This window comes from Gymnodraco acuticeps, unplaced genomic scaffold (genome assembly GCF_902827175.1).
Source record: "Gymnodraco acuticeps unplaced genomic scaffold, fGymAcu1.1, whole genome shotgun sequence".
Classification (NCBI taxonomy): Eukaryota; Metazoa; Chordata; class Actinopteri; order Perciformes; family Bathydraconidae; genus Gymnodraco; species Gymnodraco acuticeps.
In genome coordinates this window covers 254,619-275,307 of record NW_022992130.1, presented here as the reverse complement: position 1 = coordinate 275,307, position 20,689 = coordinate 254,619, and the positions used below count along the sequence as shown (strand labels likewise).

Here is a 20,689-nt window from a genome sequence, read left to right as displayed (position 1 = left end):
GTGGACCTACTGGAAAAGAAAGATGCATTGAGAAGCTAAGAGGGAGAGAGTGGATGAAGAGGAGATGGATGGAGTATCTGCAGGTCACTGGTGACACGTTTAACGACAGAGTGATCCTCGTGTGTTTGACACGGTTACGAGGGGGTGGCTCTTGTGTTTGACATCCCAACTACTCTACTGCTCTCAGGAAATAAGATGAATTAGACACTGTGCTGCTCAACAGTCCAAATATCAGAGCTGGACAGACTAAACAAGCCAGAGGAGTGAAAGTTTAGAGAGACACATTAAAGCCAAGCTGTTACCCCCAAATATGGAGAGATTTGGGTCAGGTAGACAAGGAAACACACACAGATGCAGAATCCCAGGAGGAGGAAGGCGGACGAGTCACTGGGTGTTTCTCAATCTCGAGTAAAGCTGCTCCAGAGCCACCATTTCAAGCATACTACGTCATCGAGTGCCGCCGAAGTACTGTTCCAATATCCAGCATACTTGGAATTCTACCAAGCCCGGCGTACTTTGTTTGGAGAAATTTCGAGGCTTCACATGTGTAGACTCCGCGGTCTTAAAATCCCCACAATGCTTTGCGCACGGACCAATTTCCCCAAATCTGTGGCAGAAAATGTAAGGCGGGGCCTCTCATATGACGCACACCTGCACACTTGCCTGTTCCACTCTTCGTTTTCCGAATGCCAGGAAGGATTCTTGCCTCGCTTCTGAAGCAAGTGACTCGGAAGACATGTGCTACCAAGCAAGCGTACTCGATATTGAGAAACACCCAGTGTGTATGTGTTGAGTTGTTGTTTGTGTGCAGGAGTTTGTATTTAACATAATTAAAGCAAACTGAACAGGCTGCGGAAAAAGCTCAAGGAAACACGGTGTATTTCTTGGCTTGAACAAAATGTGGTGTATACTGGGCTTCAAATGGAAATCTTTCTATGTCTGTAGGTTGACCGTCTTAATTAAGCTCTTACTTCCCCTATAGAATATTGAATTGTCTTCACTTAATCTAACCAACACTATGACATATTCCATTAGACGTACATATCAACCAAGAGTAGAGTAAAGTTATTTTGCTCTTTGAAAACAGTTTGACTTACTCCACATAAAAGTAGTATCTTTTTCACATCCTGGTTTTCAAATCTGTTGTGTTAAAACAAGGATATTGCACCCTGCCTTCCTCTCTTATATTCCCATGTGTTAGCAGATACGTTGTAGGTTTAATGTTAAAATAACTGTGAAAATGAGTTTGATAACACCCAGTTTTTAAAAAGAGGTCCACTCATGTGACGATAACTCTGTTTTTCTGACTTTCAGGTTCATGAAGAATGCCGGCTCTGTTGTAGATGCAGTTACGTGGCAACAGTAGGTATTTTACCCTTTTTTTCTATTTTATTATTTTGTCCATAGTTTACCCCCGAATCCATGTGCATTCTTCTCATACCGTAGACTTCCTACTGTACTTAAAAAACCTTAAATATAACCATGATTTGTATTATTATCACTCAATTGCACAGTAGTAGGCAGCAACAAGCAATTCAAGGCGTGTTACTGAGAGAGACTGAGAACTTTAGAGAGAGAGAGAGAGAGAGAGAGAGAGAGAGAGAGAGAGAGAGAGAGAATGTGTTAAATTAGTAACACCTGCAATTTGTCTATTGCACATCCTGTAGGAATGCTTAGTATCAATGGTTAGCTCTTTTGTCCCATGTTTTATCAGTATGTCTTTAAACACGTGTTAGATTAAAAAGACACACCCTCTGTACGCTCAGACACACCCTGTGCGACTGAGTGAATGGTCATTAAGGTGAAGGTCAGGTCTAATTAAGAGAAGTTAGAAGAAACGGAAGGAGGCAGGGCTGTCAGTAAGGCTTAGAAAAACACCACCCACACTGTTAAAATCAAACCATATGCTCTGGCTCATTCCCTCTGTCAATTAGCCCGTTTTACTCAGAGATCCAGATTCCTGTTTAACCAGCCTTCCTGACGGCAACTCTGACCTCTACAAAAAAAGCCAAACGTATAAAAGTAGGGACCACTCATTAACACGTCTACAACACGGTGTTTACTCCTTTGCAGCTGGCTAGTTGTGTGTGTATCAAGCGTAGCAGGTTGGAAACGCAGCGTTCATTATACACTTTAGAGAATCATGTGGATTTTCAAGACAGGCTGTCCATGGCTTACAGTCTGAGGTATTCTGTTGCAGAAAACATTGATATTATGGTATTACGTTTTTTCCACAAGATTTAAGTTTGACATTTGGAGCATCTTGTCTCAGTTACTGCTGCTTATGCATTTTTGGAATCACAAACAAAACATGATCTTTCTCTTTCTGTCTCTCTTCCCCCCCTTTCCCATCTTTCTGCTGTTTAATGTTATTTCAGACTTTAGATAGTGTGCCCATTGTTTCTCAAGATGTTTGCCTGGTTGTCTGGATGTACACATTTCTATCAGTTTTTCCTGTTGATATTTAAAGTCAAATTCACCCAAATGATGAGAAAAAACATTTGTCACATACCTCTGGTGGTGTGTAACCATGCAGACTGTTTTGAGTTTGTTTACTCAGTATTTGAAATATAGAGGTCTGAGATTTCTGCCTTCAGGCCAATACAATTGTTGTCAATATAATTTAATTTGTGGTGCTCACACCACATACTCTGGATAGACCTCGCTGTGCTCCGTGGCCCTGCTCAGAGCTGATATTTAAAAGAGTGTACATCTCTAAGTCCAGGTGTTAATGCACTCAAGATGCATTGAGGACTCGTCATTGGTCCACGCTAACACACCTCAACACATATTAGATTGATATAGATTTATTGTCCACAGAAGATGAATATTTGGTGACTTTTCCTCTGGTGGTTCCATGTTGTGGTTTTCAATGAAACGTCTTGACAGCTATTGGTTTGATGGTCGTAAACTTTTTTGCTAAATTGTTTATTTTGTGTAAAATGATTGATAGATAAGTGCAAATTGTTTATATAACATTACTGTTATTACTATCTGTAGGCCAATATGTTGCCTAGAGAATGCCCTTTTTCAAGAACCTGGTGGGTTTTAAGCAAATTCTCCTTCAAATTCCCTTGCAAATGTTGTCTTGATAAAACATTGTATGTGTATGTAAAGAACGAAACATGCTTTGCAGCTACACAGCCACATTTTAAAGCCAAGGTTACATCGATACTCACATCTTTCTCGTTCATTGTCAGCATGACAGCAGTGCTGCATGTCAGAGAGCAGGCTGTGCGTGCATTGACAGCTGAGGCTAGAACAAATACATGTGAAAGGTTTGTGATCCCATCCTTTCTCATGTGAGACTCACAGAGGCACTGTAAAATCACTGATGGCATTCCTGAGGGAAACTACACATCGCTCAGCTGGGTTCAACCTGCTGGTCCACATCAAGAAACACATCTTCTTACTTTTTTACAGAATAGAGGTTAAAAGGATGAGGAAAGGAATCCATGCAGAAGATGGAAACATAACTCATCACGAAAAGACTTTTTGACATTAAAATGTGCAGCATAATAAAACAGATACATGTCTAACACACAAGGCATTTGACTTGGAGAAGTCCTGAGACTGCTACTATCAGACAATTTAAAACAAGTCCTCTGTGATTATTATCTAACAAAACATTCATGTGAAAGGAACTATTCATTTTTAGTATTTCTCAGACTTCATTTAACTCTACATTTCTCAAAAAAGAATTTAACATGTATGAATTTTTGCTTGTTTGGTATTGATATTCTTTGTCTGGCATTTGATCACATCCACTTCTTCTGTAGTCTCTGCTATCATTTGAAATAGAGTGCTGATTGTTTTATTAGTGAGCTGTCTTTAGTGCAGTCCTGGCACAGTGAGAGCTAGAACCTAGTGGATCTTTGTATGAAAACATTCAGACCCCGTGTTGTTCTTTTCTGCATTTTAGTCCGGTAGCTGAGTCATGCCAAATATTGGATGAACAAGGGAAAAAGTTATTAGTTCTGTTTTGGGAGCTTAGACCTGGGCAACCCTAAGAATACCGAGCTGAAATCCCCTCAATTCTGGTCAACATACTTAAACTGTTTCCTTATATTCATTCCTTGATGAGTTTTCTAATGAACCAACAAACTTAAGCAAAGAAAGCAAATGTTGCCCTTTTGCCTTGCTCTCTTTTAGACTCTGACCATAATAGCTTTATTTACATTGCACGATACAGCTATCAAATAACAGTTTTTGATTCTGTTTCCATATATGAACTGGAATTTCTTTCTCTGGGTTCTGGTCTGAAGAGTTATTGTGAGCTCTCTGGAAAGATGACAGGATAACCAAATAATTTGTGTAAAGCTATGACTTAATCCACGAGTTGTTTACAGTTTGAGGCCAGGAGTTTGGGACTTTTCCAACACGGGGACAACATTTTCAATGAGGTTAAGCTCAGATTGCAACACTGCTACACCCCACATGCATATAATTCAGCTGTTTTCTAAGCGATTCTATTGACACATCAGACTATTGATGCTGCTGTTATGATGATATGGTCTATTTGTCTATTGGCCTTAATATTCTGGACAGAGTGCAAACCTCCCTTGCCTTTTCACCCTTTAATTGTGTTTGAGACTTTGATTACTAGCATGGAACTTGAATCCCTCATACCAATTTACAAGTGTTTTGTAGTAATTCTAAATTGGAATAAAACTTTTACTGAGCTGATGTGGTATTTGATTAATAATATTTGTTGTTTTCAGAATAGAAATCTGCTCTGCAATGACTCACAGATTTGTTCTTACATATCTAATAAACACGTGTTGTATCAGTTTTCGTTATTTTCTTTTGTCATGGTGCTGTAAAAAATAATGATTCCACATGAGTCATTTAATTCTCATACGTGTCACTTTTTCCATTGCTTATGTAGCGGATGAATGCATTTATATGACATTACTGGGTTATTAAACTTTTAAAACGTTTTTTTCATCATATCCATAAGTAAGCATTCAAATCCTTCTGCTGTCGACTACAACATTGAATTATAAATATTTATTCAAGTGGTAATATTCCTGACTAATGTAGATTAGTTCAGCAAAATGACTTAACCAGACTACTGAAAGAAGATAAAAAAAGATGTTTAAATATATATATTAAATTGTTGATTTTTTCACATTCGTCACTGGAAGTTTGAGAATCTGGGATACTGTTAGGAGATATATCTTTAACTATCATCAATTCAACACTCATGTTGTCTTCAGCAGTGCAGATACACTGTGCATGTGTATTATGTGTATTATGTGTATCATGTGACCTGAAACAGGAGTGTGTGGTTGTTGCTCTCTGGTTTTCCTCTCTTGGACTCTTGCAGGGATCTTGGAGAGGCTTTCTGTCTGGGTGATGTTCCTCCGGACTTTGGCTCTAACATCCATAACATTCTTCTTTCATCGCGCTCTCTTAACATCATCTCTCATTATCACCTCTCTTTGTGTCTTTATCTCTAAAACACATGGATGTCTGCATTGGTCAGTTTGAAATCTCAGTGCTTCCAATTGCTCTTTGATGCAACCCAAGAAGGAACCGCAGCTACGTTAGTATAGCATTTGTGAAGCTTCTTTATTGTTGTTGTACAGTTTAACTTACCATTGACCCGCCTGTTTGTGTGATATGTTATTATGAAATATAGAGGGTGTCTTACCAATAGGAAGACACCCTGGTCCATTGTGTTTGGTGCATGGAACAAAAGTCTTTTGAAATATGGTCCAATATGTAGAAGGAACACAATATATAGTTCTTATCAATCAATTGAACTTAAGTTACACACACTCATATTTGGTGTGTGTTTTGATGGAAAATCAACATACGGCTTGTACATTTCACTTTTCTAACCATTCAGTGCTGTAAAAATGTGACGATAATGATTGTTGCTTATTGTAAAGCGTGTACAGAGTGTTTCTCTCACAGCATTTTCTTTGCATTTCCATTACAGTTATTATATGGACGGCAGAGTGAACAAAGTGGAGGACTTCCTAAAGACCCGTCTGTTGGACACACTGACAGAGCAGATAAATAAAGTCACCAAGGTACTTGAGTTTGACTTAAAGTCTTGAAATTGAACTTCTACGGTGAAAATATTTACATCAACTATTTTGATTGCTTGCTCCTCGGTGAATATCATATGTCAGTTCTAGAGCTGTACTGTAGATACAACATGTATTTGTCTGGTGTATATTTCAGATGTCATATCACAGGTCGTTCACAACACCTCCAGGCTGGATAGGAAGAAACAACTCATTTCAATCACAAGTTATATTAGCATTTTTGAGTTTGCAAGGTGCTGCATCAGTCCTCAGCTAGCTTTTGTAATGATACAGCCACATGTGCTCACCACAAGACGAGCCCTCGGGGTAAGATGGTTGTCTCCACCGTGAGGTAATATTATCAACACTGGCTGATATGGCAGACTTGCTGAGTTGTAAGAGATGGACAGTGCCAAAGTGCCTCAGGGAAAAATAAGCAATCATTGCCAAGAAAAAAAGTTACAACATTCAATGAAATGTATCAAAAGTGAGATTCTTTTTGCAGTACCACTCAGCCAAAGTCAGTGAGTTCAGCTTTTTGTGTAGCTTTATTTGTATTCTGTGTGCAATTATAAGGTTCAATCTCTTTGCACATGTAGAGTTTGTTAACTACTACTTGAAATGACTTTACATTAGAGCAGGGGTGGGGAACCTTTTTCCTCTCAAGGGCCATTTCAATGTTTTCAACATCCTCCGAGGGCCGTACAAATTATTGACCTCTGCTTAAAAATACTAAAATCACAGCCCACTCATTTCACCTTTCTTTCATGCTGTGCAAAGAAAAAGCAACCTCTTAATCCAGATATCTTGCCATGACTCGCGCATGCATGCACGTGCAGAGTTGTGGCATGACCACCCAAACAGAAAGATATGGACACAAGATGTGTGCAAATGTATTTAGACTCCTATCCATGTGAACATGATTTAAGTGGGGGGGACCTAACCTCCTCTAGGGGAAGATTTTTTTTTAAATGTTGAAGTTAAAAGCATCAATCTGGTGCACTTTGAGAGCAACATTAGTAGATCTATGGATACATCTCTCAACACCCAGATGAAACAGAACTGTAAGCAGATTTTCTTTTTCTTTATGGATATTTTACAAATCACTCCCCTTTCAAACTGTATTCTTGTTTATTAATAATAACTTTTTTTTACTGTCATATAGTATTTTATACCTGTTTACTTTATTCTCTTATTTTTTTATAACTATAATGATCATATAAAGATGTGTCTTTACCTCACTGGTTGTAGAAAAAGCTTCTTATATTCGTTAGCATAGCTATAACCAGATGCTAATAACAACAACGTTATTGACTGTATGATCAGTATGACAGATCGCCACTGGGCTTACAACTAAGACACAGCCACGCAAAAGCTGCAGCATGTGTACGGCTCCTTATGGGTACTGCAATTTTTGGAAGTGCCGGAGCGGAGCTGCGTTCTGGTGCTCCCCATCAGGTCAGAACTACACCCCTGTCAGACGAGACATATACCACGTGATGACACGTTAGGCTTGTGTTGTGTTCAAGGACCCTGACCTTGGCCAGGAAAAATAGGCACTCACTTGTTTAATTATTTTGCGGTCTAGATTTCTTTAATTTTTTTCTTTTTTGCGTGTGTTTATAAATTACCTCGAAGGCCACACCAAATGGTCTCGGGGGCCGTATACGGCCCCCGAGACCATTTGGTGTGGCCCCCACCCCTGCATTAGAGTCTTGAAAATGCAGTCATTATAGGAGAAGCATATGTTAGTACAGTGACAGTTTAACTGGTAAAAAAATATGTATTGATTCAAATGACTTTTTTTAGATATCATAAACTTGATTCCATGGTTGACGTTGCTGATACACCTGTGTTTCTGTCCCTCTCCATGCAGGTTGTGAACACACACTCTCCTGGTAAGAAGGTATGGCTGGGTGGGCTCGGGCCGGCGTGGGCAGGAGGCATCAACAATCTCTCCGACACATACGCTGCTAGCTTTCTGTGAGTACTGCTATCATACTGTCGCTAAATCCACCGCAATGTGTTCTGTGGATGATGATAACTTTAATACTCATAAACTGATAGGAAAAAACATATTTATTTCCAATGCTTTCTGTGCTAGCTGTATCACAATGAGAGGCATCTGCTGTTGCAGGCCTAATTTTTCTCTTTGTGTATGTGTTCATATGTTTTCCAGGTGGGTGAACGCGCTGGGAATGGCTGCTGTGCAGGGGATTGATGTTGTCCTGCGTCACTCGTTCTTTGACTACGGATACACACACCTTGTGGACCAGAACTTTAACCCTCTACCTGTGAGTCTCTCAGTCCAACAAGGATTATTGCGTCTTATTTTCAAGGCTTCAATTCCCCTTTTTTCCTCATGATAACAAGGTTCTGACCTGTGTAGTCCTGTTACTATCTGGACCTTCTCTGTGCCAGACCCAGTGCCTCGATAGCACCTCTCGCTCTTTCCCGTGGGAGCTATTAGGCGAGATGAAAGGCGTTTAGTGGTGATGAGTGCTTAGACGTGGGGGCGAAATGCCATGTAACCTTAGCCCTTTGTCAGAAACTCAGGACAGTGTCACTGCTCCCGTCAACCCCCATCACAACTGTGCGCTTCTCTGTGCGGGACAGTCGGCCGGTGATAGATCTGCAACCTGAGATGCTCATACACAGGCATGTTAGTGAAAAAGCCTGCAACAGTGTTTAAAATGGACCTGCCCAATCCCAAGTTCCTCAAGGTACAGAATACAACAACAGTATTAATCATCTGACACACATTGATCTTTTTACAAGTTGTTCATGAAGATTTTTTATTTAAACAACAAGCATGTGTAGGCCTAATTTTAAGGTTATAATGTTCCTTTCTTGTACTAAAAGCTAAACATGAGATGCTTCTTGCTAGGTAAAACAGAAGATAAGTAGGGACTTTAGTCTGATTCAATTTAGCTGGAAAACAAATTGGAGTTACAAAAGTCTACCATGAGCCAAGTTCATACAAAAAAAAACATTACATTTTTAAAGAAATGGATTATATTTAGCTGAGGCAGGGCAGGATGAGAGGGTTGCATTAGGGGCCTGTATCGTAAATCATTGCTAATACAATCAAGTGGAATATGACGGAATCAAACATTTGTTATCATTCAAGATGACTTTATTCCTGTTCTGCTTATAAGTAGCTGCCTGAATGAGTACTATTTTACCCACTAATGTTATCGCGCATCTGAAATAATCAATTTCTACAAAATCGTAAAAATGTTTCACTAAATCCTTTGTCCTCTTTACCCGATATTTTTGACGCAGAGAAAGATGGAGGAAAGGTGAAAAGAAGAAAATAAACTGGCGAAGCCGCCTCATTTGTATCGTTTAGCTTCATCTTTCTTCTCTTTTCCTCTCCATTATTTTTCCAGGAATGTCGGCGTCCCGCTAGGATCACAATGCTTTTAACATGGCTGGATGTCTAGAGGTTGCCCCAGCCTACCTGCTGAGAGAATTCACTGCAGGGCCAACCTGTCCTTGAAATTTATGACCTGGCCCCTTCTGCTATAGGACGACTCCTCCAATGGGAGAATCCATTTGAACCCCCCTTCCCCCTCAAAGAATCAACTACCTTTCCTTTTAACACAGTTCTGCCTTTTCTTTACTTGCGCTTTTGTCCCAATCTTTATCAAATAATCTTTGTTTTGTTTACAGTCCACACGCCTGGTTTGTAAACTCCTACACTAAGGTGAAGTAAGATTCATCTTTGAGAAACAGAAATGCCAGTATTTAGTGTCTGGCAGTGTGAAGGCATATTGCTCCTGTTAGAAAACATTGCCCTTCAAATGCTTTGAAGAGAGACAATATTTCAGGAGATTAAAGGCAGTTGCAAAGCACATAGAAATCAGGGAGATGAGGTTGAACCTCCCCAACTAGCAAACCTTAAAGGCAGCATATTGTGGGTATACTTGCATCTCTTTTACCTTTTCCTGGATTTGTTTTTCTCCTCATTTTTTACAGCTGTCATCTTTTAGTATATTTTGGAAAGCTCAATTAGAGCTTGCTGAAGATTGTTTTTTAATTGACAACACCCAAATGTTTTAACTTGCCGCTATATGCAATGTTATAGTATGACCTCATACTTAATGATCTCATGGATTAACAGCGTCTCAGCCAAATAGTCTGACTCTCATTTGGCCTATTACAATAAACACTAACGGTTAATTGTGTTTTCTCCTTGATATAATCTGCATATTCTGGGCAGGTTGGGTGTTATTGGTCTCTGGTGCATGGATTTACGTTTCCTCAGTCCATGACCTTATACTAGGTAACTTGTTCCTGCCTGTTATTAACTGCGTTTCTTGGTTTGTATATTATCTGGATGTTTGTTCCTCCACTTGTTATCTGAATATTTGGGGGCAAAAAGACAGGATGAGAAAGACAAGCACTTGGACAGGGAAACAGAAAACAAAGAGAGGCCGTTTAGGATTAGGACCATATCAGATTTTCCTCTAAAAATGAAATGTTATGTCCGCACAATTCCTGTTCTGGTTGGGGATTTAAACGCAGTCGTAGTTTAAAGTATACCAATTCATTGATGGTTTCTCTTACTTGAGTTGTGAAATGTAAACCCCAAGCAAGAGTATAGCATCACTCCGGCCATCTTGCTCAAATAAAGCTTCGGACTCATAGCTGTTCTTTGTTTTATACTTCATGTAATAATCATAGATCACAGTTCTGGCCATACATTCACCCATCCATCCCTGTGCCTGTGGCCAACACTATACAGTTCCATGCTGTGCTCTGCTTCTTCGATGCCTTGGCAGCAAATTAAGTTAAAGTCTGCATGGAAAAAAGAAGCCCTTAAATGTTGCCATATGCAGGATTGCATGGGAACTTCCTGAGGAACACATGTTGTTCTGGGTCTCTTGGAGAGGTGTTGAGTCTGTGTAGTCTATAGACTGAGACACAGTATGGTGGACCACTCGACAATGATAACAGAAAACAGCAATTCACGATGGAGCATAATATTTTGTAAAAATGTCATATTTAAGATCTGTCAATGTGAAAACGGTCAGCGCTTGCATTTATACTACGTGACATGTTACATGTTACAAGTGCCAATCAGCTCCAACTAAATGGCGGCTGTCAAAATGTTCAATAAATCTCTACTTTCACTCTGTCACAGACCAGCTGCTTTGCGGGCACATTTGTACATCTCAAAGTGTATGAAACTTAAACCGTAATCACCAGAACATTTCATGGCTGGACAATCAAAATGGAGATTTCAGTAATATTTCCTTTCATGGGAATCCAGAATCCAACAAGGCTTCTTTGTGACAAATGGTCTCTTTTAATAAAACTTTGTATATTAGATTTAACCTTGCATTTACTTACAGTGTGGTTTGCAGTGCTTTTAAATTGTGTCAATGCCAGCGTCAGATCAAGACTTTCTTATAACACTGGGACCATGATCATGATCATCCCTTACTTTCCTCAAAGTAACGCTAAATGGGTGTCTGTGTGTCTCTCTGTGTGTGTTTGTGTGTGTGGGTCTGTGTGTGTGTGCAATGGTTTTGTTCTTACAGGATTACTGGTTCTCTCTGGTCTACAAGCGTCTGGTTGGTCCGAGGGTTTTAGCCGTGCGGGTGGCTGGACTGCAACGGAAGCCACAACCAGGACGAGTCATACGGGACAAGCTGCAAATCTACGCCCACTGTACCAGCTACTACAAGTACGTGCTACAGTGTGACTCCCTTAACACGGCATCAGTATGAACTGTGATTTTGGTCTCTTTTGTAGCTGACAGATGACGAAGCACACATCCTCTCAGCCTTCCAGTGAGGTGTAGCGATACTTAAATGTCCTTGAGGATTTAGATGGAAAACAGACTGCTGCGGTTTTCACTTTTTCTTCTTCGTGTCCTCATGCAATCACCTAAGGCTCAGTGTCTGGTGAGGAAGAACAAAATCCCAGGCCGGGCCATTCGGCTTCCCATAAATAAGCAGACCACAGACACCCGCTCATTCACAGCTCAGAGCCTATAAAATGTAACGGGTATCACTTAGCAGGTGTGTGGTTCTGTCTCCCTGCCGTCAAAGAGCCGCTGAAAGGTGTGCTAGGCCTTTATCCCATCTCGGATTGGCTGGAGGGGGGTATTGGAGGGGGAGGGACAATAAGGCGGTCTGTGCCTGGAGGAGATAAAGAGTGCCATCATGGTCTGTTCAAGGTTATCATTTAACCCAGGCCAGCGGCTGTCAGCACCAGGCTAGACTTACGGCCTTACTCTAGACAGGCTGCGTTTACAGGTGCTGCATCTCTTAGAACAAATAGTGGAACGCTGCACCTAAAGATGGCCGATAACTGGGCAAGAGTTGCATAACCAACACACACATGAGGCCTGATGACATACACGCAAATATTTGAAATACTTCTCAAAGTAGACACCTGGTATGCATAGTGAATTTGGGAGAAGGAGAAGTGGCTTAGCTCCACTAATGCACCAAAGGATTAATTTGATCAGTCAGTAAGACACAAAGTTTCAGTTGTGGTTATTTCTGAAACTTTGAGGAACACGGTCAGCACTAAAAAGGACAAACCATTGTAGTCTTAGTGGTTTGTGTAAGACAAGAACTATTGTTAATGTGGATGTCCCTGGGTTTAAAAAGTCTTTGCAGATTAGATATGTGACTTTCACTGCACTTTTACCCCTTTTAGTGGTTAGCATGCCATTTCTTTACACTTTCCAGCGACGCTCCAACATCAAACGCCATCAACACATGTTTATGTTCCTGGTTTGGATCGCTGAGAACCTCATCATTTGAAAGGCCTGAGAGGTCATTATCTCTGCCTCCATCTAACCATCTGATCTATTATTCAGAGCCATGGTCCACAGTTTTCAAAAACAAGGCTGCAAGAGTTTAGCATGGAGCCAGACACACAGCATTCCCCTCAATACTTTATTTCTCTCTGTGAATATATTTAATATAGTCAGTCTTGTTGAGTTAATGAAATAAATGTCTCACCCTGATCCCAAAAGAACCAAGATAAACATCCAACCAAAAACCAAGATTTCTTTACAGATATAAGATTATGGAGGAGGGAACAGGGAGGATTGTCTACCAAACACCAAGGCGAACATGTGGTTTTCACTAAAGCTGTGTTGTCTTTGTCCTCATATCTGGGCCCTTATTAGATTTGATCATGTCTCGCTTAGTTATTTACCTCTGGCCATTCTCCCTATCAAGTTGAGTCCCCAGTGCTTTGCTCTCAGCAGCGGGACTCACACTCTGTTGTCTGTGTAACTCAAGAAGAGTTGCCTGTCGCATTCACACCCTTCATCTGACCCTGGTCTGTACAGCGTCAGATTCAAACATTGGACACTGTACACGAGAAGCAGATTTTAGCATCAGATAGCCTTTATAGGAATCATAAAGGCTTTGAAAATGAAATGTGGTTTATTATGGTTCAAACTAAATATAGATGATAACTTGCTGCTTAATGGAATTCCATTCTTAAGCATACTTTATCTTTCTGTATTATTTTGCTGCAAGCCTTTTGATCCAGTTTAGATCAAGGAGTTGTGGTTTGATCCTCTTTCTATGTGTGATAAAAATATCAAAGGCTTCCTTCTCTTTGTAGTCATCTTTAATTATGGAGAATTGTATTCAACATGGCAACGTAATATCTATAATAAATTCATATTAACAGATGTGGAGAGGAGCCTTTTATCTTCCTGATTGTCTTTCCTTAAGGTAAAGGAAAAGTAATGAGATTTTCATCATTGTCTTTGCGCCACTAGCCATAACTATGTGAGAGGGTCCATAACGATCTACATCATCAACCTGCATCGGTCGCGAAAGAAAATCAAGTTGGCGGGGACATTACGGAACAACATTGTCCATCAGTACCTGCTGCAACCCTACGGCACTGACGGACTCAGAGCCAAGTGAGTACCCCCCCTCTCACACACATGTGCACATACACACTCAGCGGCATCGGGTTATTGTTTTCTTTCCCGAAAAAAGAGTGGTTTTCCTTTAGAATATCCTGGGCAATTCATTTGGGAGAATCAAACAAGACAAATGCACTGAGGACAGAACCAGGTTACCAAAACAGCTCGTATTTTTGCAAACGTGTGAAAGGAATTTAAATGAGGAATAGGGATAATGAGAACTTCTCTAAACAAGTTTATGGCTCTTTAATTGTTTTATTTTTTTCCACCCTTAATAGGGTGTTAAGCTGGCCCTTCAAACGCTGCAGTGAATGCATTTTAAGAAACCAGTGGGTGTTGGACTTGAGTGCTATAATTCACACTGGGTCAGCATGTTGTGTGAAGACACACCACAAACCTACAAGCATTTACTTCTTCATGCCTAACCCGACGGTAGATAGCTTAGGCGACTCAAAGAATGAAACAAAAAGAAAGGAATAAAGTTTGAACCCTTTTCCTTTTTCAATGAACGATTAATATAGACTGCGGAATGTTAGACTGCTTTCTTAAAACTTACCAACTCTATCTTTCATTTTTTTCTTTTTTTCTTATTATTTTGCCAGTATGATAGTATTAACAGGTTAGTCGGACAAAGGAGTTACAAAATATACACACATTTAGATCAATGATAGGTGTGTTGTGTGAAGGCCCTTTGTTGGAGTTTGTTTTCACAGCCTGCGACAGGTGAATCTTGTATGGGGTTTTATTTCCTTTCATTTTTTTTCTATTTAAACTTATAAGTATATAACTATGGTATATTACACTTCATGTAACAAGGTCATATAAGTCACATTTCCCAAAAGGTTTAGGCTCTTCCTCTCTCCTTTAAACCTGTTATTCTGAGACTCAGGCTTAAGCCTCAAGTCCTGGAATAACAGTCTCAGGTGTGTGCGTGCGTGTGTGTGTGTGTGTGTGTGTGTGTGTGTGTGTGTGTGTGTGTGTGTGTGTGTGTGTGTGTGTGTGTGTGTGTGTGTGTGTGTGTGTGTGTGTGTGTGTGTGTGTGTGTGTGTGTGTGTGTGTGTGTGTGTGTGTGTGTTATACGATACCGGTATTGGGTCCTAATGGTGGCTAGGCATGATCCTTGAATAACACCATAAGGATGGAGGATGTTTTAGGTGTTAGAACAGGATTGCAGGGTAATTAATAGGAGAGAAAGCTAACGATGGGCCTTTTTTAGGACTTAACTGCTTTCCTTAACCACACGCGACGCAGGGAAACTTTTATGAAGAATTTAGCAACACCAGATGTCTATAAACATTTCTGAGTAGTGAGTACAGAGGTACTTTTCAACTCTGGCCAAGTATTTAGGTCCATTGGGTGTTCCAGAAAGGCTTTGAGCAACTTTTCCTTATAAAGTACAATTTAATATGATATTTTATTGAATTTTGAGGTTCACATAAACATTTACAGACTATTGGCCTTAATCTCTACGTTATTGTGAACTTTATAGTTTAATATTTTTTTTTAAAACATGGTTACTAATAACAACGGCACTGTGTGGTTGGAAAGGTATGTGTTAAAGGTGATAATGTATACTAGAAATACAATATAAGGTGGTTATTTCTTAGGAGCATGATTTATTATTGAACTCTTACAATGACTTTAATATACTTATAAATATAAAGAGAAACAAGGCATATGAAATACTGAAAGTCTGACTCAAGGTGACTGTTGTGCAAAAAGTCTTATTAAATATTGTAGAATATTTTTCTAATAACATTACGCTTATATTCAGCCTATATTGCTTTTTACAAAAAACTGCACCCTTAAGTATAACTGTGATGTGTTGAAGCATCTCATTAACAATATGTATTCTGAATATGTTGTTATGGTAACAGGTCGAATAAGGATGTTTAAGTTACCTTTCATCATTCATCAAGAATTAACATTAATAGGACGTTATATTGATAATGTACTCACTAAACTTACAATTCATTTAACTTATTTTCTTCCAAAAGTTAATTATCCAAAGCCTCTGTACACCCCCTTCTATTTACATGTAATGGTTTGGTCCTGCCTCCAAACCCGGTGCAGCACTGCCGGCACTTTCTAGCAGAGAGTGAGAGCATGTGAGGAGCAGGGATGCTAGTACTTACATGTGAACCATGTCTCTACGACTCACAAAGTCAGGCTTTCAAAAGAAAAGAAAGGACAGAAAGACAAGAGAGAGGGACTAAAGGGCGACAGTATGTCACCCAGTTCAACGAAAAGGTGGGTGTGGTCTGAGTGGTGGAAATGTGTGTTAGCTAAGCTTAGTCCATTGTAAATAATAATTGTTATGTTTTTTTTTTACTAAGCTGACATTAGGTACTGTTAATATCTATACAGGTTTTTTAATTTCACTCCTCTTTTAGCTGACATTTAGTAAATGCAGGTAAATTTTTAGCAACTATTCATACTAAATCAGTTGTCCCTCCCCCTGGTGCCAGGACCAACATATCCATCTCTAGGCTCAGCAGCCCTGTCCCCCCATAAGTGTTATATTTTCACAGTGTCAGTAAATATTGTGCGGTTAGTATTGGACTACAAGATAGATGCAAGCCTGTACAGGTAGAGTTATTTTAAAGCATAAATGAGTGGGTTGGATTCTGGAGGTGTGGTTACAGCAATTGTGTTTGGTTGGCGTGGCCTGGGCCTGGTGGTGGGGCCCAATGTGATATCTTTCCATGGGGCCCAAAATCCCTGGCATGTATGGCCAGAGGGCAGGACCTATAACACATTTACTACCCAATAGCATTGTGAGGCTGAACAAAAGGACCTTTTGACTATGTAAATTTAGTCTTTTAAAAAACCAAAACATTTACTGACTTTTTTAGGATAGCTTAAAGTAATGTTGTAAAATTACAACCGGGGGCCTTACAGGGTTAAGGGCTATTGTTTATTGTTATTTACTTTAAGATGTTTATTCTTAACCAATCATTTAATTTAAAAGCTCTTATTTAAATGATGTGTGTGTGTCTCTGTATTCCTGATGATACACTGAGAGAATGAGCTCATAGGGCTGCTGATCACCATAAGCTAAACAGTCTGTATATTGCATTACATTTGTATAATGTAAGCTTTGTTGATACTTTGCCTGTGGGAATACAAAAAAATAGTTAGATATACTGAATATTATTTGATCTATTCCACCACTAGCTTAATCCCAAATAATGTAGAGGTGTGTTGTATGTGCCTTAAATAACCCCTTACTTTCTAGTGAGATGTATTTTTATGTTCATATAATAGTCATTTCAATGCCACCCCAAAATGATCACTGGTTCCATCCTGGCCACCCCACTGAAAATGTCCTGGCTCCGCCACTGATTGTATAATCTTTATTTGTACTGTTATAGTTTGTGTACCTCTATAAACATACTGCAAATACAAAAAGTGATTGTTGAGTATTTTCTGTTCTTTCATTTCTTTTAAGAGGATTGTTTCAGTGCTCCAACTGTTTGTAATTCCACTGGCAGATTTAAACAGTCAGTTCTAGTGTGTCGGTGTGAAATTGCAATTTTTTTTTACAACAGCTCCCCCACGTGGACACAGACAGAATCAAAAGCATTTTAGAGAGATGCTACATTTTGCTCCACTTTATTAGGGAGGTGAAAACCCGTCTTATCTTTCTGTCACATTTACCTACATATGTTTTGAATTGTTCCTCTTTAATCCTACAGATATGTCCAGCTGAACGGGGAGAAGCTGCTCATGGTGGACAATGAGACATTTCCCGAGTTAAAGCCTAAGACATTGAGGGCTGGACGGACAATAGCCATGCCTCCCATGACCATTGGCTTTTATGTCATCAAAAACATTAACGCATACGCCTGCCGAAGATAACACTGACCCCTCATCCGGAGCTTTAGGAGCACTGCTCAAAGTCACAGCTTTGATCCAAAGCTTCAAAAAAAGATGTGGCTTTTTAAATGTTCCCTTTTCTGCTGAAACACAGGGAGGTCAGAAAAAACTGCTTTTTATAATTTGCATGTCTTGCTCAAGGACACTTCAGTAGAGTGGACACTTGAGTACAGTACAATCATGTAGTCTTCATCATTATTCATGACTAAAGAAAGACTTGCCCAAAACACATACAAAAGGGCTGCACTGAACTCTTTTCAATTCTTTTCTCCAGCAGCTCTTTGTTCAAGACTCTAATGTTTGTGTGACTTTGTATGAAGTTATGCAATATCACAAAAGTCCACCTTAATGCAACTTATTAAGCTATCATTTCTCTGCTTGGATTGTAAAACCTAGAGATGTTATCTCTGTCTGCCCAGGGTTTCTTCTGTTTTTCATAATTAATCTTCTACTGACCGATGAAGAGAAACAAACGCAGCGTTTCTGAGATTACACAAGTCAAGAACATACAAGGTGTGTGTGTGGTGTGTGTGTGGTGTGTGTGGTGTGTGTGTGTGTGTGTGTGTGTGTGTGTGTGTGTGTGTGTGTGTGTGTGTGTGTGTGTGTGTGTGTGTGTGTGGTGTGTGTGTGTGTGTGTGTGTGTGTGTGTGTGTTGATAAAGCTACTGATGTGTCTGTCCAGTCTATTTGCCTCTGAAAGCGTGGTTCCTTCTCTGCCATTTCAAGGGGCTTAAAGGGAAAATATTCTTCTTCTAAAGGCTGTTTTGTGTGTCGTGTGTGTCGTTACGTTCCGCTCCCATCCAGCCTCCACACACAATCTGGGTTTTGTGCAGATGTAATGTCACTATCTTCATTTTGATGTAACGTTTTATAATCCTCTTGTGCTGCTAGAGTTTTTTGTACTAAATATACATATATTTTACATAATTTTGTACAGATTTACTGTCAAACTATTAGGTAATGTATTGTACATAAGAAAGAGTGATGCAAATACGTGATTTAAGATTGATATGTTTACTTACAAACAGTATACATCTAATTTATATGTCTAAATAATTTGCTTTGCTTTAACATTTCTAGTTTTAAATGTCATCGTCACAGACTGTGTTTTATTTGGAAGAAAAGGAAATACCTTAAGATTTAAAATGGTTCATTACCCATGTTTCCCATTTATTTTACTTAAAGTTCATAATATTTTAATCAACTTATTTCAAGATAAGCTTGTCATTTTCTGGACTGCAACCACATAGTGAGTACAAATGGGTCATGATGTGCTCTTAGAATAAGATCAATGATTCCATCTGTACTTTCCTACGTGGTGGAAGTAACACAGGAGCAGGTTCAGAGCCCCAACATGTTGCATATATATATACATATATGTGTCCCTTTAAATGTGTTCATAGTTGATGTAGAGATGTTCATATTTCTTTTGGAGAGTTTTGTTTTTATTTTAATATGTAAAGTGTGCCTATACATTATTTTTTCTTAAAAAAAAGTTTACATTGATAATAAACACTTACAAATACCTTGTAGTTGTATTTGTTCCATTTATAATAAATACATTTCTATACACTTTGCTTGTAAACTCACTAGTTTGCATACATTAAAGGATACTTCTGTATAAACAGTCCCATCATGTAAATAAACACTGAGCAATGCAAATATAGAGTATATCTACTTATTTAAGGAATAATAATCATAACATACAATTCATTATTTAAAAAAACTAGTACTCCTGCTGTATCATTTTGGTCTTGGTTTGATGATACCTTGAATCTCCATAAATCTATATTCAGCATTCACACCAAGCGTAGTCTTTGATATATAATTGCAAGCTTTTGCTGACAGGTTGCAAAATGAAGTTGCTTGGCTACATTTGTATAGTTATTAGTTTATATTGAAATACACCCAGCAGCCATCCCATTGCACACCAGAGGACCACCGAAATTAAGAACAAATGATTCTGAAACTGAACACATTTTAATTTCTTGGTACCATTTCGTAATAAGAAACCTCCTCACTCTCTATCAAATACAGAAAACAAACCTAACAGACTTCATTGTTTTCGTCCATAGCTTGCATGAGCACATGTGCACAATTCTATATTGTTATATCTTCAAGCCATTGTGAGTATTATGACATAAAATTACTGGACTTAATTTGTCAACAATTATTGTGACGAGTACCTCTTTTGTAACATGTCTTTGATCGTAGATTAATATTCTTCAATTGAACACACTGTTGCCAGTAAGTTATAACATAAATAATCAACATGAATGTCTAACAGTGTGCCGCAGTTTTAAAGTCACCGCTCTTGGCACTCTCACTCACTGTTACACACACATACATAACCTGTACGACTGTGGCCCCAGATGTGGGAGCAGCTGTATCAGGTTTTTGCAGTGAGAAGCTGCTGATGGGAAACATGAAGGCAGGATGGGGCTAAACCTGCAGAATTTAGCTTTGGCCCTGACAGACTGGACCTGGGCCAGACCTGGCTCAGTGTCTGCTGATGCAGAGACAACTGGGATCTGATTATGATGGGAGATGAAAGATTGAGGGTACCCTTTGAATAAAACGCTTGTTCCGTTTCCCCCAGACAAGCATGGTATGAGGAAACTCATACTGCCCTGAATTAGGTTCGATAAAAAGTGAACTGAAGTTGCATGACGGTGAGTCATTAACACTGGCAACGTTTCAGGGCTGATCCAAAACACAACCCTTAATTATATTTTGTTTTATTTATGGGAAATGTTCTTTTTGCTTTTATTTCATTTCATTTCAAACCTTTATTTATGCAGGTGAATCCCATTGAGATCATTGATCTCTTTTTCAAGGGTGACCTGCTGCAAGTAGGT

General features: G+C 39.3%; 1 protein-coding gene across 1 annotated transcript in view; it reads left to right on the top strand.

Moving 5' to 3' along the window:
* Positions 1–19,260, top strand: part of hpse2 (heparanase 2) — a 56,272-nt gene extending 37,012 nt beyond the window's left edge. Inside the window, exons 6-12 of the mRNA XM_034203808.1 lie at positions 1,315–1,362; positions 5,948–6,041; positions 7,915–8,021; positions 8,218–8,332; positions 11,588–11,733; positions 13,801–13,947; positions 17,652–19,260. Coding sequence (XP_034059699.1) covers positions 1,315–1,362; positions 5,948–6,041; positions 7,915–8,021; positions 8,218–8,332; positions 11,588–11,733; positions 13,801–13,947; positions 17,652–17,814 — 820 coding nt within the window. The 3' untranslated portion in view covers positions 17,815–19,260. The remainder of the gene's footprint in view (positions 1–1,314; positions 1,363–5,947; positions 6,042–7,914; positions 8,022–8,217; positions 8,333–11,587; positions 11,734–13,800; positions 13,948–17,651) is intronic.
* Positions 19,261–20,689: the final 1,429 nt, after the last annotated feature.